The sequence below is a fragment of the Ictalurus punctatus genome, chromosome 16, assembly GCF_001660625.3.
Source record: "Ictalurus punctatus breed USDA103 chromosome 16, Coco_2.0, whole genome shotgun sequence".
In the NCBI taxonomy this organism is placed as follows: domain Eukaryota; kingdom Metazoa; phylum Chordata; class Actinopteri; order Siluriformes; family Ictaluridae; genus Ictalurus; species Ictalurus punctatus.
Window position 1 is genome coordinate 5709863 of NC_030431.2, and position 23899 is coordinate 5733761.

The following is a 23899-nucleotide window of genomic DNA, read 5'->3' on the forward strand; positions in this document are numbered from 1 at the left end:
TTGAGCAAGCATCAGTATTAGAACTATATGAAAATAGATGCTCTTTCCTAACTTGACTACACCTTGTGACTCCAGAGTATTTGATCAATCGAGCTGAGATCACTCTGGTGTCCATTGACAAGATGCAGCAAAGTCATGCGGGGTACTTAAGAAATCTGGATGGTGAGGTTTCAGCTGTTAGAACATGTTTAAATGCCCTTACTACCGAAAATTCAGTAAATGACTCAGTAGCATGATTATATCTTCCTTCCAGATGCCAGTGGGCTGTTGAGATCTGTGACTCAGTTTTCCCACCTTGCAGCGGACACTATTGTTAATGGAGCTGCCGCGTCCCACTCTGCACCCACTGACCAGGCTGACAGTAAGAACACACAGTCATAAAACGTGAAGCTCATTAGGCATTAGGGGTGAGTGATGCAGCTAAAAGCTTGGATAGTAACCATATACCCCGATCAGCCACAACATTAAAACCACGGGCAGCTGAAGTGAATAACATTGATTATCTCGTTACAATGGCACCTGTCAAGGGGTGAGATATATTAGGCAGCAAGTGAACAGTCAGTTCTTGAAGTTGACGTGTTGGAAGCAGGAAAAATGGACAAGCGTAAGGATCTAAGTGACTGTGACCAGGGCCAAATTGCGATGGCTAGACGACTGGGTCAGAGCATCTCCAAAACAGCTTGGTATGTCACTTACCTAGGGAAGAGATGGCACCAGGATGCACTATGGGGAGCTGGCAAGCTGGTAAAGGCAGTGTGATGCTCTGGGAAATGTTTTGCTGGGAAACCTTGGGTCCTGGCATTCATGTGGAGGTTACTTTGACACATACCACCTACCTAAACATTTTTGCAGACCATGTACACTCCTTCATAGCAACGGTATTCCCTAACAGCAGTGGCCTCTTTCAGAAGGTAATTCAATTCAATTCAATTCAATTTTATTTGTATAGCACTTTTTACAATAAACATTGTCTCAAAGCAGCTTTACAGAAACATATAAACATGGTATACAGATTTTAAATGTGCGAATGTATCCCAATTGAGCAAGCTGGTGGCGACAGTGGCAAGAAAAAAAGGAAGAAACCTTGAGAGGAACCAGACTCAAAAGGGAACCCATCCTCATCTGGGTAACAACAGATAGTGTAAAAAAATTAATTATGGTTTTATATAAAGTCTGTTTGGCCTTAGAAGCAGCCGTAGTCCCAGCAATCTGGAATTGGAGTAGATGAGAGCTCCATCCAGAAGTAGGACATCCGAAACGGATCAGGCAGGTCCAGAGAACAGAGAGGATCAGGATCTCTAATATCTCCATAAAATTGTGTGTGGCTCGACAAAAGGAGAGAGGGAGGGAAGAGATTGTTAGAACTGTGCTTAGCGTAACAGAAAGTCTAGTCATGGTAGGCTTGAGTAAACAAATACGTTTTAAGCCTAGACTTAAACACTGAGACTGTGTCTGAGTCCCAAATACTAATTGGAAGACTGTTCCATAACTGTGGGGCTCTATAAAAGAAAGCTCTCCCCCCCGCTGTAGCCTTCGCTATTCGAGGTACCGTCAAATAGCCTGCATCTTTTGATCTAAGTAGGCGTAGCGGATCATAAAAAAACAAAAGGTTGCAAAGATACTGTGGCGCGAGACCGTTTAGTGCTTTATAAGTTAATAATAGTATTTTATTATCAATGCAAGATTTCACTGGGAGCCAATGCAGTGTTGATAAGATCGGGGTGATGTGATTGTATCTTCTGGTTCTTCTTAAGACTCTAGCATCTACATTCTGGACTAACTGGAGTTTGTTTATGCTCTTACTGGAACATCCAGACAGTATGGCATTACACTAGTCTAGAAGTGACAAAAGCCTGAACTAAGCACTTTTGGTGGCACAAGGGTGACCAACACAATATTAGGGAGGTGGTTTTAATGTTATGGCTGATCGGGGTATATGAAGGTACACTCATTTATTTGTAGACTTTATGCATTTTGGGGCGTATTCACCGTTGAATTATGCGTATGTTGTGAGTAGTTAATACCTCACTATTCAGGTGCAATGGCAGACATTGTCCCAAAACGGCTTTAAAGAAATCCGGATGTAGATTTAAAGTTATAGTTAGATCCCTAATGAGCATGCCAGTTTCAAGGAAAACATCTCTGAGACAACAAAATTATATTTTGGTCATTGTAAATACACTCAAAAAAAACAAACAGACTATGGGATTCCATACAAGGCCAATATTATTTTTCTATCCCTTCTTTCACGCTTAAAGGCAAGTGCTTGTGTTTAAAGGTGGTGGTCTGGACAGTGAGAAACCTCATCTCGCATATCTGTACTCAAGAAAAATTTTTCAACCTCAAAGGAGTGAACTACACGCAGGTCATTTTAAAACGTGATACCCAAAAACCGAGCAAATCAATCAACCCAAATCTGTTTATGAGTAACTTTCCTCACATAAATACTGGCATAACTTTGGAACTTAAGTCCAGCCTGTGCTTTTGTGATAGGCCTTTATGTTGACACGCTAAGGGGTGTATACATATGCATGCATATGTGTCAAGTCTAGACTGAGAATCCACTGAATATTAGATACAGAAATTTTCAGTTATATTTAGGATGCAGTGTGACACTTTGTGGCATTCCAGGAAGAGGACTGTTCCTTCATTTTCATCTCTATCCTTCCACCCGTTTGTAGGGCTGACAGATAACTGCAGAGACTGTGCCACTCACTGTCTGCAGTTCCTTAAAGAGCTCAAGCTGCAGGCCACACTGCAGAGAGCTGACCCGAGCGCCATCCGCTACACGGTCCAGCGCATCCTCAACCAAGCCACTGTGAGTGTGTGTGTGTGCTTGCATGGATTTATGGAGAACCGGTGCCAAGAGGATAGCAAAGCAGCGTTTAATCTTTGCTGACATAGGCAGCCATGCTATCTGGAGAAGAAGATGCTATATTTTCCATGAGTCTGTCTTTACACACACACACACACACACACATACATATATATATATATATATATATATATATATATATATATATATATATATATATATATATATATATATATATATATATATATAGATATATATATAGATATATATATATATATATATATATAGATAAGGACCATAATGTGATGTAGAGGCTGCTGTAGCTCATGTGCCATGTCCTGTAAATGCCTGCATTTTATGCCTTGCTGAGACTGTCTTGTGAAGTATCTTTATACAGGGTTAAACAGTATTAAACTGGACTAATCAGGGACTGCTCCCTGCAGGATTTACGACACAATGACACAGATGTTCCGAAAGCAGAGCTGGCAGACATGGTGGATAAAGAGATGGCTGCCACCTCCACTGCTATTGAGGAAGCTGTTCTGAGGATGGAGGTAAGAGCAGTACTAGATATCAGTGGAGGATCATTTACTCATAACTAAATGATATGAAAATTGCCAAATTGAATTGTTAAAATTGAGTTTAAATGAGAAGCGTTATGTTTGGAGAAAGGAAAACCCTGCATTCTAGCAAAAGAACCTTATCCCAACTGGGAAACATGCTGGTGGTAGTATCATGGTTTGAGCTTGTTCTGGACGGCTTGCCATCATTGATAGAACAATGAATTCTGTATTCTTTGTCAAGCCAACATAATAAAGTTAATGTTTTGGAATGACTAAGTGAATTACTGAATGTTATCGAATTACAATTATGATTTATATAAGCAATAAAACACTTCAAGATCTGATTGTATAGGAAAATAATGAACCTTGCTGGGGTGTGATGCTGTTACCACCCTGGAGTTGATTATTTTCCTATACCAGCAAGTTCCAGAGTGTTTCTTGTATTAGTTTTTCAGTTTTACTGAATAATTTATATCACTTATTTAATACAAATAACTAATAATAAGCTGGGAGTGTGTGGGTCAAATGTTTTGGCCGGCTCTGTTAGAAGTGTCCCAGTATAAGAAGGTAATGTACGAATAACTGCCATAAATAATTATTTTCCATGGCCACAGTATAATTTTTTTTGTTCTTGTTTCACAGGAAATATTGAGCCAGGCAAGAAGAGATACATCGGGATTAAAATTGGAAGTTAACCAAAGGTTAGTTTAGGATTCAATCCTGCAAAAATCCGTCTTTTTCATTATATTCTGATTTGAATGCTTAGTTTATGAATTCAGTATTCATTTTTTTCACATTTTGTCTCAGCATCCTTGGTTCCTGTTCTGATCTGATGAAGGTAAGGTCTTATGCACTAAAACAGGGCTCCAGTATTGCAGCGTTTATCATTCTCCCTCATTTAGCACACCGGATTTTAGAGGAATTACTACCCAGGTCTTCATTTTTTAATAGGAATTGATTACTGAATTGGTAAAATTCAGCTCATCACGCATGTTTCCTACAGGCCATACACATGTTGGTCACAGCGGCCACAGATTTACAGAAGGACATCGTGGAAAGTGGTCGGGTAGGTTCCGGAAGAAAAAAATAGAGGAGAAAATATATGGCAACAAAGTTGTAGAAGTTGCTCACTAAAGTCTGTTCTTTACAGGGAGCTGGCTCTGTGAAAGACTTCTATGCCAAGAATTCCTGCTGGACTGAGGGGCTCATCTCTGCCTCCAAAGCTGTAGGATGGGGAGCCACACAAATGGTGTAAGTGCACTCAAATCTGTGTTTGTGATAATAATGATTAGTTTTAATTGCTTGATGTGTAAAAAACAAACAAACAAACAAACAAACAAAAAAAAAACTATAAAAAATCTGAATATTCTTGTAAACAAAAACGTTGTGTGTGCCTTTGACAAAACGTAATGGCAGAACCTCTGTGGCTGTTCTATAACACAGCCGAAATATATTCGTTTTCACTTTGCTTGTATTTAAATGTGACACGATAAAGTGTGAAAATCTTATTTTCTTTAGTTTCTCATTTATAGCCTAGTGATTATCCTCCCACCAATACCTAATATCAAAACGATACGTTCATGAGGCCTGATTTATTTATTTATTTCATTAAAAAAAAAATTTGAGTGTTCACTCACTAGTGTTGCAAAAGATGTGCTTGGCAGCACGGGAATGAAACCCCACTCCATAGATGAGCTGACTTCATGATCGTCGACTCCTATGAAATGGAACATTACGTTTGTTTTAAAAAAAAAAAAAAGTCAGAAATTATTAGTTACACCTGTGTAACTGCATTCCCATTATCTAGTGATTCTGCTGACAAAGTAGTGACAGACCGAGGCAAATATGAGGAACTGATAGTGTGCTCTCACGAGATTGCTGCCAGCACTGCCCAGCTCGTAGCTGCCTCCAAGGTAAAATAAATAAATAAATAATCCCACTACATAGAGTATTGTATATCTTGAGTTACAGCTCAAACACAGCTAATATATCATCAGAGATTCTTTCCTGCATTTGGGACATGGTTTCACTTTAAGTTTGAACACAGTTTTTCTATTACTGCAGGTAAAGGCAGATCGAGGTAATAAGAAACTTAATACATTGCTGCAAGCCTCACGACATGTAAATGATATGGCTGCAGTTGTTGTGACCTCGACAAAAGCTGGACAGATGCAAATCGAAGATAAGGGTGAGTTACAGATCTTTGCACCATTAAAAAAAACAACAACAAAAGTCCACAAGGCAGCATTTGGTGATTTTAAAAGTCAAACATTGACTATCGAGCTTTCAGAGATGTTACCCAGGTGCCAAGCCATCAAAATAAAAGGTTGGGAAAACAATAAAGAGTTAGCGACTCTAGTAAATTAAACATTACAAGAGAAAGAAATTGTGAGAATCAGGTCAATTTCTTAGCATCTAATTACTCTCTAATTACTGATAACAGCAATGCTGGGGCACTTAGTGTGTGTATGTGTATATGTGTGTGTATATATATATATATATATATATATATATATATATATATATATATATATATATATATATATATATACACTTGATCTGCACTAATTTTAGAGGCAACGTTAGGTTGACTCTATGTAATCGCACCCCACAGATCCCATGGATTTCTCTGGCATGTCCCTGATCAAACTGAAGACAGAGGAAATGGAAACTCAGGTAATTCACTCATGGTTATTTTTGGACTTCTGCATGCCTTGAGTTGCATTATTGAAATGCATAACAGTACAATTATATATATCATTTCTACAATGATGTGGATTTGTGTAGGTGAAAGTGTTAGAGCTGGAGAATCAGTTGTCCAACGAACGCCAGCGGCTGGGCGAGCTGAGGAAAAAGCACTATGAGTTGGCTGGAGTTCCTCTCGATCAGACCGCAGAGAAAGATTTTGATGGGTTTGTCAGCGTTTTACCTCCAGTGATGCCTGAACCACCCAAACCTGAGCCTTCTAAAAACCCAACATCTAAAAGACCTTCTATTTTCCAGAAATCTGGCAGCCTCCTTAAAAATAAGGTACCGGTTTCTGCACACCTGCTAGACATTTAATATAGGCGATGATATTACTGTATTTATGTTGAATTTGCTGTTTAATATTTGTTTTTTGTTTGCTCCTTTACAGTTTAGGTGAATCCTTTGCGACGAACGTACAGGGGAAACGACCATTTGAATGTAACGTTTTTGGCCTTTTGTAAAAATCATTCATTCTTCTTTTGTAACGCTTTTATCCTGGTTAAAGTCGCAGTGGATCTGGAGCCTAATGTACGAGCGCTGGACATCAGACGGGAACACTCATTCGCACACTCAGTGGCAATTTAGAGTTCCCAGTTCACCAGCATGTTTTTTCGCAGTGGGAAGAAATCAGAAATCCCAGAGGAAACCCACATGGACATTGGGTGAACATGTGAAACTTTTTTTTGGTATAAATTTTGTGTAATTAGATAAAATCATGATTTTGTAAACTTATGTAATTAAACATAATCTGTGATGAATAATAATATTAAAGTATATACCATTGTTATTAGCACACCTGTTACTCCCATATTTTCCTTTATTTCTCATTTTATTTCTAAATAAAGACAGAACTAAAATAAATGTTGACAGAACATATTTAGCTGAACTTTTAACTTAATCTCCATCAAATTTAAACAAAAAAATATACAAAAAAACCCTGTAACATAATGTCTGTCTAAGATTTGAGTGATGTCAGAATGTAGGGGGAAACACCAACTCTGATATGGCTGCTGTTTATGCATTCCTCAGTGGCACAAGTCCTTCCTTAGTCCTATGGTATGAAAATCATGCCACCTCATTTCAAACACACTTGTGTCGCAGAAAACAAAAAGTAAACAACTAATTGTTTTACCTCGCGTAAAAAAGCTATCTGTGTAATAATAAATATATATTTTTTAGAATAATTATTGAGTTGCTGTATTTTGACATTTCTAGCTGATGCCATTTCAACTCTCCGGTGTCGCTCGCGCATTATTAGTGATAGGAAATTCGGATCATTTTACTGACTCGGATCTTTGAATCTCGTTCATGAAAATGAACGAATCTTTTTTTCAAGTAATTTCGTTCATTTCAGCAGAATATAATTAAAATCTTAATGATAAGATTATAGTTAATCTTATAATTCCGTGTCCGGAAACGAAACCTGTTGTCTCTGAGAGAACTCGTTCCCGAGTCATAGTAAAGATTCATTCAAAATGAACGAATCATTCATGAACGACACATCACTATCGCGCATGCCCACTAACTGCGGCAGTTTCCACTGAAGAAATCGGGACGAGAAACAGGGACGGCGATGGGACAGCAACTATTATTATTATCATCGTTAATTTTAGCCACTATAACTAACAGTGTAACCGCTGCGACCGAAAAGATGACATTACAACTCGTGTGAGTGCTTCGACTTACTTGTCCGGGTGTTCAGGCGTAGAGAAAACGGGAAAGTTTCGGGTTTTGTATTAGATAGGAAGCAGAGCAGGGCGGTGGGAAGCGACAGTCATGGAAGGTTTTGGATCGGCGCTGGAGAAAAACGTGGCGGATTTAACCGTGATGGACGTGTACGACATAGCGGCTGTGGTGGGCCAGGAGTTTGAGCGGATTATAGATCAGTACGGCTGTGAAGCGTTGGCGCGACTCATGCCCAAAGTTGTGCGGGTTTTGGAGATCCTGGAGGTGCTGGTGAGCCGCAACAGCATCAGTCCGGAGACCGAGGAGCTGCGGCTGGAGCTGGATAAACTCCGCCTGGAGAGACTGGACCGCCTGGAAAAGGAAAAGAAACACAAAAAGGTAAAGAGTGTTATTTTTTAGTATTATTATCGAGGAATCCGAGAAACATCTTTCTTTAAGACTTAAACAACAGGTACGACTTTCTTGTCGCCTTTTCTTGTCGTCCTGGTAACGATATTAAAGACCAGAACAAAGCTAAAACAGATGGAACTTCCTGTTTATGACCGGAAATGGAAATGTTCTGTCTGTGTCGGATTTCTGAAACCGCATCCTAATCGATATATACAGTGCCTGAGAGCATACAGAGAATAGAGAATACTAAACTGTACCTTTCCTCGTCACTGCTGTGGTAAACATAAGCGGACACACTCTATGCCTTAAATATGTACCTTTTTTTTCACAGAGGAAATCTCCTGCTTTCACCCAGATAGACAAACACTCTTAGGGGGTTTTCCCACTTGAGTCCTCTAAAGAAGGGAACTCAGACCCCTTGAAGTGGACCAAGAGTTGAACCAAGTGAAGGACCCAGTTCTCTTTACGTTCACACTTTCCCTGTCCCTGAAAGAGGACTCGGATCTTTTTTGGTCCACTTAAGCAGTAATGGGGATCTCAGACCTCTCTGTGTTCATACTGTTGCTTTTTGGGTATTAGTGCTCATGGTTGTTTATTTATATATCTATTGTAATTTCTAGATGTATAAAGTGTATGGTGTTTTTTGTGCTCATCTTAAGTGTTGGCTTTGTTAAAAAAACAAAAAAAAAAACCTGCATTATGTTAAATATTCTGCCCTGTGGGTTAAGGAGACATGAAAATGACAAAAATGTCATTAAGCCAACTGACATGCAAATGACAAAAATGTCCTTAAGCCAACTTTAACTTTAAATAATGGCATAACGGTTGTGAGCACCTAAATAGGTAAAGCAAGTTTGCAATTAACGTACCGTTATCATCCTCGCTGATGTCAACACATCCTCCCTCTACGACACCCATTGGGTGGGGCTTGCAAGGACTTGTACCAAGAATTTTGTCTAACAAATCAAGGCCACTTGACACCGGCTGACGGTCCACTAGATCGCGGTTTATCTCATGTGGCCATGTATTTCCGGCGTAATTTTTTCACTTTGACCCGGTTAAATGAGCCCGGAGCGAGTTGTGTTCACGACACAGGTTTTTAGCAAACCGTACTCGGGCCACCTCCCAAGATGGTTTCTGTTTGATCCGCTTTAAAAGGATCTGAGATCGTTTGTAGTGTTCACACGTGGGCCAAAATTCTAGAGAACCGTGCTCAGACCCCTGAAAAGGACCAAGTGTGAAAGACGGCTGCTTAATAGTACCTTTCCTGTATAACCTTTACGTAATAATGTTAATGTAAGTGTAATTATGGTCCAGGTATATACAGCTGTGATCATAAATTTACACACCCCTTGCAGAATCTGCAAAATGTTAATCCTTTTTTTTTTTTTTTTTTTTTTTTTTAAATAAATAAGAGGGATCATAAAAATTGCTTTTTGTTTTTTATTTAATTCTGCCCAGAACGAGCTATTTCACATAACAGATGTTTACATATAGTCCACAAGACACAGTAATAACTGAATTTACACAAATGAAACAGTTCAAAAGTTTACACATGCTTGATTCTTAAAGTGCCCCATTATGCCTTTTCAGATATTATCTTTCATGTAGTGTGTTATATAAGTGCACGACAATGAAAACAGTGCTATATCATGTTGAGATCCATCTTTTCACATTGAGGACAATTGAGGGACTCGTACACAACTATTACAAAAGGTGCAATACATTCACTGATGCTCAAGAAGACAACACGATACATTATGGGCCAGTGGGAGGGGGTGTAAACTTCTGAACAGGATGATCAGTTTAAATTGTTTAGCGATCTTATTTTTCATTTAGTAAGCCCTTCAGAAGCTACATAAGACATTTACATGTTTCCCATTAGACAAAAAAATAACAATTTATACCGATCATTCTGTTCAAAGTTTACACCCCCCGGCCCTTAATGTATCCTGTTGCCTGTTGCCTTCTTGCCCACCCCCCTCCCTTCTTCTCGCAGCCATCCATGCCCATTTAAGCTGCATTTTTCAAAAAGATTGTGAGGTAGACTTGAGCTGAAGACGTGGAGGAGGAGGGGGAGTGTGTGTGTGTGTGTGTGTGTGTGTGTGGGGGGGGGGGGGTCGGTAATGGTTCACTCACGGAAAAAAAATGTAGTGGAATGTATCTGTCTTTTGTACCTTTTGTATTTTCCACATGGATATATAGTGTAACTTTTTAAATGATTTAGGCACATAATTGACAATAATTTGTTTTTCAGGTAAAGCTGTAAAGGTACATGACATGCACCTTTCTACACTTTTGGAAAAATAGTAACTAAAATGTACCTTTTCTTTGTCACCGGGGTACACACCATGTATACCTTTTACTATACTCTAAAATGTAATTAAGGTACAAATATGTGCCTTTTAATCTTTTTTTTTTTTTTTTTTTTTTTTTTTTTTTTTTACATTTCCAAGTGAAAAATATAAGTACACCCAGCAACAAGGAAGGATACATTTTAATACCCTTTTCCCTAAACGTTCTCTCTCTGGATGATTTAAAAAGTTTCTTTAAAAATGAAAGAACCCTCAAGGAACATTAAAGAGTGTAGTGTAAGAAGTAGGTTTATATTTGGATGACATGAATGGAGATGATGCCTATAGGGAGATGTTTTACATGACCGTCATAACACTTTGTCTGTATTTTAACGGTGTGTCTGTTTTAAAGGCACCTTACAGTACTATGATTTTGCTCAGGAGCTGGAGCTGGTCGAGGATGTGTGGCGAGGGGAAGCCCAAGACTTGTTGTCGCAGATTGCCCAGCTGCAACAGGAAAATAAGACCCTCCTCAACAACCTGTCACTCAAGGACTGCCCAATGACCGAGGAGGATGTTCAGAGACAGGAAGGTAATTTACATGAGCTTCCTAAAGCAACTCGCTCCAAACTCTGCAGCTGCGTCTGCGTTTTGAATAGAGCGACTCTACTGCACAGCGCTCTGCATTTCAATGGAGGGAGGGCCACCGAAGGAAGGAAGTTTATGAACACACGGATCCTGAATTGCCTGATCTAGGTTTAATTCCTCATCTATGCTTTGCACACACTACTGCAAGCATGCAAACCTTTTTTTCAACAAATACACGAGACCACCCATGGTAAATACTCATAGCTCCAGACACACTCGTTCTCTCTCAGCTATTTAGAGATGGACAAAAGACATTCAGACGGGCCTCACAAAGGAGTCCTTCTGTGTGTAACTGAAGGGAAGCCAGGATGCGTAACTGCAATAGCAGGCCAGCTTGCGGAGACACAGAGATTCCTCAGTTTTCATTACAGTCCACACGTGCCTCGTTTCAGCGCTCCGTCAACCTGCCTCATTCAACTGATTCAGTCTGATTGTCTTTTCATTTTTAATATTAATAATGCTATTAATGTAATATTATACTGCCACAGGTAGAACATACAGTACATGAAAGCATGGACGGTGAAAATTGTGTTTTGCTATTTTTTGGCTATTATAAATATTATAAATATTTTTTGGCTATTTGCACATATAAAAATAAATATACCATTTTACTTTTATTACTCAGAAAATGATTTTTAATTTTTTTTTATTTCAACTCCACCAACATAGTTAGGCTGAATCCAAAATAGCTGCCAAAATAGCTGATATATGTTGCCTACGGGGGATATACAATAATGGCATTCTATAACTTGCACAACGCCAGAGACAACACCGTGTAAGATCCCGCTGCAGAAAAGGCGTGTCTCTAATAATGCCTGCTGGAAATGAGCTATTTAGAGTCTAATTAAATACTTGAAACATAGTATGACAATGGTATTCAGATAGTGAAATTTATTCTGATGGGCCTATCAGAAGGAAGACTTTATTTATCACATACGGTAGACTGTATGTTACAGTACCGTGAAAAATTATTTACTTCACATATCCCAGCCTGTTAGGAAGTTGGGGTCAGAGCGTAGGGTCAGCCATGATACGGCGTCCCTGGAGCAGATATGGTTAAGGACCTTCTCAAGTGTCCAACAGTGGCAGCTTGGTGGTGCTGGGGCTTGAACCCCCGAGCCTCTGATCAGTAACCCAGAGCCTTAATCACTGAGCTACCACTGGCACTTTTATTATCTACATATCTATATAGTACTGTATGTCTGTTCTAATGGCATGAAGCATTGTTTTTATCACAGAAAGCGAGTCAATGACTTGTCCACTACATGCAGGGAGAGTTATGTTTTGACCAAGTGAGTTATTTTTGTGTCGAATCTATTTTAAATGCACCAGCAGGGGAGCTTAAAGAGGAACTACATGACTTTGAGTGTCGAGTCTCTGTGAGAGTGCAGCATATTCCCAGTTTACTGGAAAATATACAGGAAAGATCACAACAGACCAAATATGTGTTGAGGAAATAAGAATATAATGAGCATGTTGACTTTGACTATCGTTGCTAAAAGTGACTTCCATTTATTTCATCTTTAGTATTCAATAGAAAATCCTGGACTTATGTGGACGCATGCAAAAATATTGAAATGTATTTACATTTGGCTGACAAGTTTACCCAGAGTGAGGAAGAATCCAGTTCAAGTCTTCTCAGAGTGAACAGTGTATCAGTGCTAGTCCTGGGATTTGAACTCCCAAACATCAGGTCACTGCTACTAAACTAACCTGTAACTAATATGCCTTTCTCTCCGGGTTGCCAGGTATGTCAGAAAGGGAGAGGCAAGTGATGAAAAAGCTTAAGGAGGTGGTGGATAAACAGAGGGATGAGATTCGCGCCAAGGATCGAGAACTGACGCTGAAGAATGAAGACATTGAAGCAGTAAGTGACTACTTTTCCATTTTGGTTGACATAAGTGCACTGTGAGTGAATCACATACTACATGCCCTTGTGACTCATTTCTAGTGACGGACAGTCATGATATTGAATGGGAAGGCTAAAAAAGTCTGCATTGCTATTATGAAATCATTATGGTTGAGCTTGATAGCACAGGGTCTCATGTCAGGCATAAACCATTTCATGATTCCTATTTTTGTTTAAGTCAAGTGACTTTTATTAGTCGATTTACTTCTAGTTTCTTCTCCAAAGGCATTCTGGAAAAATCAATGATTGACAAAGTGATCCACATTCAAGAATTACACCTTCTATTATATTTAAAATGCACTTTTGATCACTACCGATTATGGAAATGTCAGCAAAGCGGATTTAAATAAATGAGCACCAAGGCGTGTTACACCAAGCCTAACCACTCAATATGACTATGTCAGGGATAGGCTGTGTTTCTCTACAGTCTGTGCTAGAAAGAAAACAGCCCAAACTTCTATATCAAACCATTCTCTGTATTTGAACTTTTCCCCTCCTGCCTTTTACCTGTGTCTTCCAGCTGCAGCAGCAGCAGAACCGGCTGATGAAGATTAACCACGACCTGAGGCATAAGATCACAGTGGTGGAGGCGCAGGGCAAGGCTCTGATCGAGCAGAAGGTGGAGCTTGAGGCGTTCGCCCAGGCCAGGCAGCAGGAGCTGACTAGCCTGAGACAAGAGGTGGCACGACTCAGAGAGCGTCTTCAGGGAGAGAAGAAAAGCCCTGAAACCGAGGAGCGGCCTGCTCCGCCATCACCTGCTCAGGTATATATATATAAAAAAAGCCTCCTTTACTGACTATTATTCACTATTTCCAGATACAAAGCCAGCATCCTGGCACGTCTGCTATGGTGACCTTGTGTAAAAAAAAAAAAAAAAAAAAAAAAAAAAAAATTGTATGGAGTTAGGAAAGTTTTCAGTCATACAGGTGTTTTTGGGTAGCATTAGGCCCAAGTGATTGGATTTATTATGATCTTAAACACATTTAATGTTAGTGATTTTTCTTTTCTTTCAAAAACGCCTCTGTCTACATTTTTACCTGCAGTTCAGCCATGTGGAATAAGTGATGAACGATCACAATCGAAGCACCAAGCATCAAAAACAGTTCCCACTGGCGCCCCGCCGGGACTTAATTTACTCCTAAATGTGATAGATGATAGATACATGACATTTATTTGGTCTTACTGAGCCTCATGTATGCACAAAGCATCATAAATAAATAAGTTTCTGCCACACTTATTTATTTATTATTATTAATAATTATTTACATCTTTTATGCATTGTATATCTTTATCTATAGAGGAAATGAAATAAATGACATTTTCTTCCTAAATTGGACAAATGAAAATGACAATTTACTTATCACGTAACACCGGAAATAAAATAAATACAATCAATAAAGGCGAACTTATAACACCTATAATAATTTATTAATAATTATTTGTAACCTCTGCTTATATATAATTAAATTAAACTATTTTTAGGAAAAAGTTTATTTATCATTAAAAACTTAATTGTTTTTAATACAATCCTATCATTTTAATTGTAAACTATGATAACAAATTAGTCGTTATAAATCCTTATATACCATTGTGTAAGTATTTTGTAGTGTTACAACCTAGAACTGAAATGGATATGTCATAAATCTAAATTATATTTTGAGATTGCATAAGTACCCCTCCCCTCCCCCCTTTGTTGGTAACTAAGTTCACATTTCCCCAAAGTGATGTCGTCGCGTATCAGGACTGTTCACATGTACGTGACTGCAGTGAATCAGACAGTATCATGTGTCATGGACGAGATGGGGCTGAGCTACTAGATAAATATAGACATGGTTTGGCCAGCAAGCTAGAAAAACTTGACCCAGGGGCATTTAAAGGCACAGTCCAGTCAAACAGTATGTGGGCTAACAGTGAATGAGATCTGTTGCTTTCCAGTGTGATGTCATACTGAATGACCAGCACCAGCTTCTATTCAGTGTAAGCTGTGTTAGTATTGTTTGATGCTTTTAATTAAGAATGAATAATACTCTATTATGGTATTGGCAGCATAGTTTTGAGGTCAATACGGGTCATTATGTTTTATAAAAGCACTGATAATACCCATAATACTCTCAGAACAGGAGAATAGTAATTCAGGATATAAACATTATACTATAATCACTCAGCCCTACTTTAAAGTCACAACTCAAGGAGAACTTGTCTCATTAATGCCCTTGTCTTGGGTCAGAATTTACTCTCCAAGCCCGTGTTATCACGCGATCCTCCGCTGTCCCTGGCTCCACGTAACCACCAAGTGCTAACAGATGAGGATGAAGCGGATGTGGAAGATGAGGATGATGTGGAGGATGAGGAGGAAGAGGCTGTGTTGTTATGGGTAACCCTTTAGTGTACCAGGGCTGCACGGTTTGAGACTAACTTGCTTCGTTTCTGCAGTGAACGCCCGTGGTGCCACTGTTGTTATTTCTAGAGCATTAGCTAATCTGTTCTGTGAAGAAGGTGTGTGTAGGAGTCAGCTGCAGTGTTTTGGGTGTGGTTAACATAAACCAACAGTTGTGTTGGTTCATTCGTGTTGTAAGTCTTGTTGGAGAGCATTTACATCATCAGCATGCTTGTGTGTTTGTAACTACTGGAACAACAAAAAACCCTGAAAATGCATGTTGTTTTCTAGTTTTAAAGAAATTCAGTTTCAATGTAGAATCCAGTCCGAGCATACAGATGTGCAGTGGAGTTGCTCAAATGGACCTGCTCACTGGCTTTCCTGGGATTTAAACGCTCAACCTTTGCATTGCAAGCCGAGTAGGAATTATAAGACAGGTGCACCAGTGGTGTTTTGAGAAAACAAGACTCATACTATATGCAGTACGTGTGTGGCATGCACATTAATTATATCATATCCATGCAGTCACATGGAGCATTATGAATCACGATGGATGTAAGTAAAGCATTAGGTGTAATCGGACTAATGTGTGCATTTTTGGTGGAACAACAGTTCACTTGCAGACACTGTGTGGTGCTGCTTGCTGACCTTTACTTCATTCCTTTCATTCGACAGGAGGCGTTGTGTGAGGAGGAAGTGGCTTTCGATCCGAAAGATCCAAACCGACCACGGTTCACTCTGCAAGAGCTGCGAGATGTCCTGCATGAGAGAAATGAGTTGAAGGCCAAAGTGTTCATGCTGCAAGAGGAAATTGCATATTACAAAAGGTCAGCCATTTTATCTTATGGTTGTTATATTAATATTCACAAAGATCATAAAGTTTCATCATAAAGGTGACTGGAGTTTAAAGATAAGTTCTTCTGATCACTTCGGGTTTGGCCATAGTGTATTACATACAGTGGTGCTTGAAAGTTTGTGAACCCTTTAGAATTTTCTATATGTCTGCATAAATATGACCTAAAACTTCAACAGATTTTCACATAATTCCAAAAAGTAGACAAAGAGAACCAAATTACACAAATAAGACAAAAATATTATACTTGGTAATTTATCTATTGAGGAAAATGATCCAATATTACATATCTGTGACTGACAAAGGTATGTGAACCTTTAGGATTAGCAGCTAATTTGAATATGAAATTAGAGTCAGGTGTTTTCAATCAATGGGATGACGATCAGGTGTGAGTGAGTGCCCTGTTTTATTTAAAAAACAGGGATCTATCAAAGTCTGATCTTCACAACACACGTTTGTGGTGTATCATGGCAGGAACAAAGGAGATTTCTGAGGACCTCAGAAAGAGTTGTCGATGCTCATCAGGCTGGAAAAGGTTACAAAACCACCTCTAAAGAGTTTGGACTTCGCCCATCAGACAGATTCTGTACAAATGGAGGAAATTCGACCAACAAAGATCACTCCACGAGCAAGATGGGAAATAATTCTCAATGTGAGAAAATTAGCCTCTCTCACATTTTCTACTGTTCACGTGTCCACCATCAGGAGATCAGTGAACAACAATTTTGGTTTAAATGAGAAGGGCTATATTTGGAGAAAGGAAAACAATGCATTCCAGCAATTTATCCCATCTGTGAAACATGGTGGTGGTAGAGTATCATGGTTTGGGCCGGTTTTGCTGCGTCTGGGACAGGATGGCTTGCCATCATTGATGGAACAATGAAGTATACCATCAAAATCTAATAGAAAATATTGGGACATCTGTCCATGACCTGAATTTCAAGAGAAAGTGGGTCATGCAGCAAGACTATGACCCTAAGCACAGAAGTCGTTCTAGCAAAGAATGTTTAAAGAAGAATAAAGTTAATGTTTTGGAATGGCCAAGTCAGAGTATTCAGCTTAATCCAATAAAAATGTTGTGCAAGGACTTGAAGCAAGCAGTTCATGTGAGGAAACCCACCGACATGTCATATTTGTACAGAAATATAGAAAATTCTAAAGGGTTCACACACTTTCAAGAACCAGTGTATGTAAAAATAATTAATAAAAATGTACTGAACAATATCAAAATAGCACTCCACCTGTATTCTAACTTATTGTGATGTACGGTTGGTTTTAACATGCTATTAAATAGATGAGGGATAAAACAAAAAAAGAAATAACATGCTGTTATAGGAAAATAATCGGTGTGGCATGGTGTGATGCATTACCGTCCTGAAGTTCTAATAACAGCATGTCCTAAAGTGTTTTTAATAGGAGTTTGAATATTTCTAATTATTACAATATGTCACAATTTTTATCCGTTACATTAACAAGTTAGTTCCTGTTCACTTGCGCTATAAACAGAAGTTCCCACTCCAGCCCATTTTTCACTCTCTTGTAGTAAACTGAAGACAAGTCAGAAAAGCCTAACGTTACAGCCTCACCTCTGACTGTCCTTCCAAAAATGCTAATATCTCCAAATAGAAAACATTACCATATCAGTGATTGCACACGTGCACACAATGAATGTCCTTCATTCTATTACTGTAGAAATGATACCGTATTAGCTGAACAAGAGCTTTAACGTAAACCTGTGATTTGCATTATAGCCAGGAATACTGTCAGAGCTCTGACCAATCAGAATCGAGAATTCAACAGCACCGTGGTAGAAGATGCTGATTCATTCAGATGTCAATAGGGAGCTATTTTTGATTCATCGATAAACTTGTGTTCTCTCTTTCCTCTAGTGAAGAGCAGGAAGATGATGCACACCCGCCCACTCCGGACCCTTCGCCCACGCTCCAGCCCCGCTCCCGAACCGGCGCCCAGCCAGAGTCCGGCATAAAGCGCTTGTGCGTACCGCAAAGTTCCTCCTACTTCTTCTTTGGCTTGCTTCTCACAACACGCACTCAGATATTTGCAGGGAACCATGCCCAGAACAGCTCATATTTCCCCTTTGTAAATCACATATTGCTACTTCCAAGCACATGCAGTCAATATTGTAGACCAACAGTTAATAAACATCTGATACTGATGTCGAGATTGAATTCCACTGGATGGGCTGTTTCAGCATTTCATGTTTTTACACCCTTGTGGCATGACCATTATTAATCCCGGTGTCAGTGGGGCATTCTGGCTAATATTGTACAAGTAGGTCCATCATCTTGTGCACGACTTCCCCAAACAGAGTAGGTATTTCGGAAGACGTCCAGTGTTAGCAGGAGCGATTTTGTGGTTTTTGTTCCCTCTTTTGCTCAACTCTCCGTGTCTGTGCCTTTCTGCAACAGGATCTTCACAGCCATTATGCCGATGGTGGCGGCTGGCTTGATTGCAGATGACCCCACTTTACAGCCAATCAGACGACTTGTTTCTCTTGTACGGCCCGTTTTCATTGTTGACCTTTGTGTTCTGTTTTTTAACACCTTACTGTAGCCCTGCATGTATTTTATTTTTTATTTTTTTGGCACTGCATGCTCTTCCCTCCTGACCTCTCGTTGGAGATGGTCGTAACACCAAGAATATTCTGATTGGCTGATTGTGGGGTTGTGCTGTTTGGAGTTTGTTAGCAGGAAGGTGTTTCGAATCAGCCAGTCAGAATAAAAACAGCATTTCCTCTTCCCCTGGTCCAGCTCTCACATGCTAACACTTGTGACTTAACCATGACCCACTGCCTCAGTAAGGATTTTAAAACTCTAACAATGATTAGCTCAGCACTTTTCTGTGCATTTCATGGTGTGACTCACTATCAGATGGATGGCTGAAATGTCTGTATGAGATGCTTACTTGATCGGGTGGGGGATCACAGGGTGATTCCATGATTGGGGATGCCACATTTAGCCAACTTTCAATCTACAATATCATGCATTTCCATTCAAAAAATGTATTTGTATGACAACTTCCAAATGGTTTGTTTTCTGATAAAAGCTGCATTTTGCGCTTACGTTAGTAACGCTTTTTCAGAATAGAATTAGCAAATGCAAAAAATATGGTTTACTGGCATCCGTGGCATGATGACACTAAGAACTTTCTAATGAGTTACTTATTTTTATTTAATTACTTGCAACCTATAATCTTGGTCACAGGATTGTACTTTCCAGATGATCTCATCAGTCAGTGTCACTCAAAGTAAAATACTTTGGATCTCCGGGAGGGGGACAAGGCAAATGCGGGAATCGAACCCCCAACTAGTGGTTAGCACATTTTCCTCGCTCCTCCGGGTTTCCTGCAGGTACTCTGGTTTCCTCCCCTATCCCAGGGAACGCCTTTTTACACAAGGGGACTCATGACTCACGGAAAAGGATGTTTCAAGCATGAGAATGTTAAACAGATTCAAACAGTAATGAGGAAATAAGATTTTCATGTTTTTAGTTTTAGTTAGTTACGTTTTTCAGTATTTATCTGAAACCTATGGAAAGGACACGTCACCTTTCACCTGCGTTTAAAATATATTTTACCTTTACATACATATTTGTGAAAGGAATATGAGTGGGACACAAATGGCACCTCAATTGTGGACTCATCCCCCAGTACATGGTGACTGAGCTGCATTTGAAATGCAAAAATGCTAATTCTATGCAAATTAAGGATGTGTATTCCTCAGACCAAACCAAATTTGGACCAGAGCCATTATTTTAAATGTGGGTTGTTATTATTATTATTATTATTATTATTATTATTAATTTATTTTTTACAAGATTTTAAAAAAATATTTGGTACACTCTGTGACCAAAAGTTTGTGGACACCTGAGTATTGAACACAAAATCATGGAGTTGGTCCCCTTTGCTGTTAATAATAACCTCCTCTCTTCTGGGAATGCTTTCCACTCATTCAGATACAAGAGTTTGTGTGAGAAGGCCTGGTGCACAGTCAGCATTCCAGTTCATCTCAAAATTCATAGCAATTCGCTTGGTTCCGTTGAGGTCAGAGCTCTGCAGGCTACTCGAGTTCTTCTGGTCCAACCGAAGCAAAATCAGGTCTTCATAGAGCTCACTTTGTGTACAGGGAACAGGTTTGGGCCTCTTGGTTCCAGTGAAGGGAAATTTTTATTCTACAGTGTACAAAGACATTCTATACAATTGTGTGCTTCCAACTTTGTCGCACCGGTTTGGTGAAGGGTCCACATATGGGTGTGATGGTGAGGTGTCCACATGCTTACAACCATATATGAGTATGCCACAATTTTGTCTTAAATTACATTAGAAGAATCTTTGTCTTGACAATATCTGCAGCTTGGGAATAGACTAGAATTGACATTTAAAAACCAAAAAAACAAAAACTAATGTATTTTATGGCATGAACAAAAGATTTTGGAGGTGAACCTAGAACACAGTTCTCTGGGTAGAAGTGGTTCAGTGATTAATGCTTTTGGGCTACTGATCAGAAAGTTGAGTTCAAATCCCAGCACCACCAAGCTTGTAGAGAATTGGCTCAGATAATAATAATAATAATAATAATAATAATAATAATAATAATAATAATACTAATAATAATAATAATAATGATGTCTGCCTTAAATCGTTATCAGATATCTGCCGACACTTAAGAGCTTGAATATCATGACTGTATACTGAATTGCATCCTGTAGATTTATTTACAGACTTAAATTTAAATAAAACTACTTTTGAAAATGAACTGTAAGTCATGAGCTCTGATAAAGCTAACTGTACTGTCTCGTCTCTCCCTTTCAGGTTTAGCTTCTTCTCCCGGGACAAGAGACGCAGCTCGCAGAGGGGCATGGCGCAGTTTGACGACAGCTATAGCCCGTGGTCCCGCAAAGACGACGTCTATACAGAGCAAGCCCAGGAAGCTTTACAGCACATGTAACCCACTGAACACCGACAAAGCACAAAGACCCTCTAATCCCTAACTCTCTGCAATGTCACAAGCAATACATACAGTTGCGGTCGGAAGTTTACATACACTCATCATGGACATGAATGTCATGGCAATATTGGGCTTTCAATAATTTCTTGGAACTTTGCTTTTTCTGGGGCAGAATGATTGTATAAACAAACATACATCTTTGTTTTCTGTAATCAACCCAGGACCAAAATTATACATATAGGGTCAAAAATATGCATACAAACACTTTCAATGGTTTCAATGATGCTGAAAGTTCCAAAATGTCCTTTAATTTGCCAAGACCAAGGCCTCATAATTTCCTGTTAGTGATCATGATTGACTACAGATGGCAGCTTCTCTGTGCCAACATAAAAAGGGCTTGTTTGACAACATTCATTGGATTGATCAACACATAGTACTATGGGAAAATCCAAGGAGCACAGTGCAGATCTGAAAAAGAGGATGGTGGATTATCTCTTGGAACCATTTCTAAACAATTGCAGATTCCAAGATCATCAATTCAAGTTATTGGGAAGTGTAGCCACTTTGCCAAGGTCTGGAAGAAGAAGCCCCAAACGGTCACCCTCAGCTGAGAGGAAATTGGTTTGGATGGTCAGGAAAAACCCAGGAACCACCTAGGCACAGATCTGCCATGAACTGGAAGCTTCTGGAACTGTCTACTGTTACTGTCTACAGTCAAGCGAGTTTTACATCGCCATGGACTGAAAGGCTGCCGTCCAAGAAACAAGCCCCTGCTCCAAAATCGACACCTTCAAGCACGTGTAATGTTTGCGGCTGACCACATGAACAAAGAAAAAGCCTTCTGGAGGAAAGCTTTATGGTCAGATGAGACAAGCATTGAGATGTTTGGCCACAATGACCAGAGGTATGTTTGGAGGCGTAAAGAACACTGTACCAACTGTTAAGCATGGTGGTGGTAGCATTATGCTCTGGGGCTGTTTTGCTGCCAGTGGAACTGCTGCATTGCACAAAGTGGATGGAATAATGAAGGAGGACTACCATAGAATTATTCAATATAATCTCAAACCATCAGCCAGATGGTTGAAACTTGGACACAATTGGGTGTTCCAACCGGACGATGACCCCAAACACACATCAAAGCTCGTTGTGGAATGCATAAAGCAGGCTAACATTAAGCTTTTCGATTGGCCTTCCCAAACTCCTGATCTCAACCCTATCGAAAATTTGTGAACTGTGCTTAAAAGTCAGGTCAGGGCCAGGAAACCAACAAAGGTCATTGAACTTTACCAATTCTGCCAAGAGGAGTGGTCAACTACCCAACCAGAATTCTGCCAGAAGTTGGTGGATGGCTACCAAAAGTGTCTGCTCGAGGTGAAACTTGCTAAGGGACATTCAACTAAATATTAGGCATGCTGTATATATCGTTTTAACCTTGTGTTGACTACAGAAAACCCCAAACAAATTTAAACCTGTGAACCAAATTCTTGTTTTTTTATTAAAGATTTATGTTGTACAATCATTCTGCCCCAGAAAAAGAACAGTTCAAAGTTTCAAGATTACTGAAAGCCCAAAATCGCCATGACATTCATGTTTATGATGAGTGTATGTAAACTTCCGAACGCAACTGTACACTCCACTGTTACAGTCACATTTCCCAGCAAGCGGTCATTAGTGGATAAAGGCAGGAGGGAAATGGAACAGTTTAAACATAGATCTGGCTATACATCACAAAACTTCCGATGCTGACGTCTCTAAAAGTTGTGAGCTTAATTTTATTTTGTTTTATGGGTGTGTTAGGTTACCAGATTCCCAAGACACTGTACGCAAAATTGTGTGTGTTTGGAATTTATGATCATGTTTGCAGTCATGAGAAGAGCAATGGAAGGCCATGTTGATGTGCCTTGAGAAGTGTTTCGATTAGGGCACTTCTTCATGTTCGTAGATTCAAATTGAATATTGAAATGAGGCAGTGCCTAATGAAAGCTAATCCGGTTTTAAAGCAGTAAAGAATGCCCATAATGGGATGGTGCGTTGCCAATAAAAGGTGGCATTTTTCCAGGTTTAAACCTAAATTTTGCACAGTGATAAAAGGGGGGAGGGGGGAGGGGGGGGGGGGTACATGGAACATATAATAGATAAGTGTGTTATTTTAACTAAGTTCAGCTATAGAAATGATATACAGAAGAGAGTATAGGAGTTCCGAACTCTCACAAGTGTCACATCAGCAAATGTCCATCACCAGCTGTTCTGCATTCTTATGACATGTGTGGTGCCAGCAGTCCTAGCGTTGTTTAGTCAAAGCATGAAAACGCCAACGCAGTTCCAGCAACATACTGACAAAAGCTTCTTTGTGAGCATGAAATCCTTGCCAGTGATTGTACTCATTATTTTAGAAAATTTTATATATATAAAAAATATATATATATACACACACACACGCATCTTGTGTGGTTGTAAAAGGTTTCAGGAATTTCGTAATGATAAATGTACCACACTACAGATCTTTAACGAACGATAACGAAGAATGCTGCATAACTTCATCTCATTGGCCATTAAAATATTTGATACATCATACCCGTACCATCGTCGTGGCTTTTCTTTGTATAATTCAGTTAACTGAATTTCCTGGTTAAAATAAGTTAAAATTATT

At 39.3% G+C, this 23899-nt stretch overlaps 2 protein-coding genes across 6 annotated transcripts in view; both read left to right on the top strand.

Annotated features, from left to right (window-relative positions):
• LOC108276719 (huntingtin-interacting protein 1-related protein) overlaps positions 1–6977 on the top strand; it is an 18493-nt gene extending 11516 nt beyond the window's left edge. The window contains exons 25-37 of one of the 2 annotated variants that reach the window (XM_017488572.3): positions 76–162; positions 254–361; positions 2682–2818; positions 3259–3369; positions 4021–4079; positions 4186–4216; positions 4382–4444; positions 4529–4629; positions 5186–5291; positions 5443–5566; positions 5993–6054; positions 6166–6408; positions 6515–6977. In XM_017488572.3, the coding sequence (XP_017344061.1) occupies positions 76–162; positions 254–361; positions 2682–2818; positions 3259–3369; positions 4021–4079; positions 4186–4216; positions 4382–4444; positions 4529–4629; positions 5186–5291; positions 5443–5566; positions 5993–6054; positions 6166–6408; positions 6515–6523 (1241 nt within the window). In that variant the 3' untranslated portion in view covers positions 6524–6977. Of the gene's footprint in view, positions 1–75; positions 163–253; positions 362–2681; positions 2819–3258; positions 3370–4020; positions 4080–4185; positions 4217–4329; positions 4445–4528; positions 4630–5185; positions 5292–5442; positions 5567–5992; positions 6055–6165; positions 6409–6514 lie in introns of those variants that run through there. The other variant, XR_001814967.3, reaches the window with a different exon arrangement.
• Positions 6978–7642: 665 nt separating this feature from the next.
• rilpl1 (Rab interacting lysosomal protein-like 1) lies at positions 7643–23823 on the top strand. Of its 4 annotated transcripts, XM_017488580.3 has the most exons (9): positions 7643–8190; positions 10938–11088; positions 12893–13011; positions 13574–13816; positions 15281–15427; positions 16106–16257; positions 18173–18277; positions 18713–18800; positions 21114–21253. In XM_017488580.3, exons 1-9 carry the CDS (start codon positions 7903–7905, stop codon positions 21117–21119), a joined length of 1299 nt encoding a protein of 432 aa, XP_017344069.1. In that variant the 5' UTR covers positions 7643–7902; the 3' UTR covers positions 21120–21253. The 4 variants fall into 4 exon arrangements, with proteins under 4 accessions (XP_017344069.1, XP_017344068.1, XP_053542910.1 ...); XM_017488579.3 differs by lacking the exon at positions 18713–18800 and having other exon boundaries at positions 21114–23823; XM_053686935.1 differs by lacking the exon at positions 15281–15427 and having other exon boundaries at positions 7644–8190.
• The last annotated feature ends 76 nt before the right edge of the window (positions 23824–23899 follow it).

Bases quoted from the DNA above. Each gene is read 5' to 3' on its own strand.
- rilpl1 (XM_017488579.3), top strand. From the start codon at position 7,903: ATGGAAGGTTTTGGATCGGCGCTGGAGAAAAACGTGGCGGATTTAACC. The intron at 15,428-16,105 runs GTAACCCTTTAG...TTCATTCGACAG, and splicing joins AAGAGGCTGTGTTGTTATGG to GAGGCGTTGTGTGAGGAGGA. The intron at 18,278-21,113 runs GTGCGTACCGCA...TCTCCCTTTCAG, and splicing joins GAGTCCGGCATAAAGCGCTT to GTTTAGCTTCTTCTCCCGGG.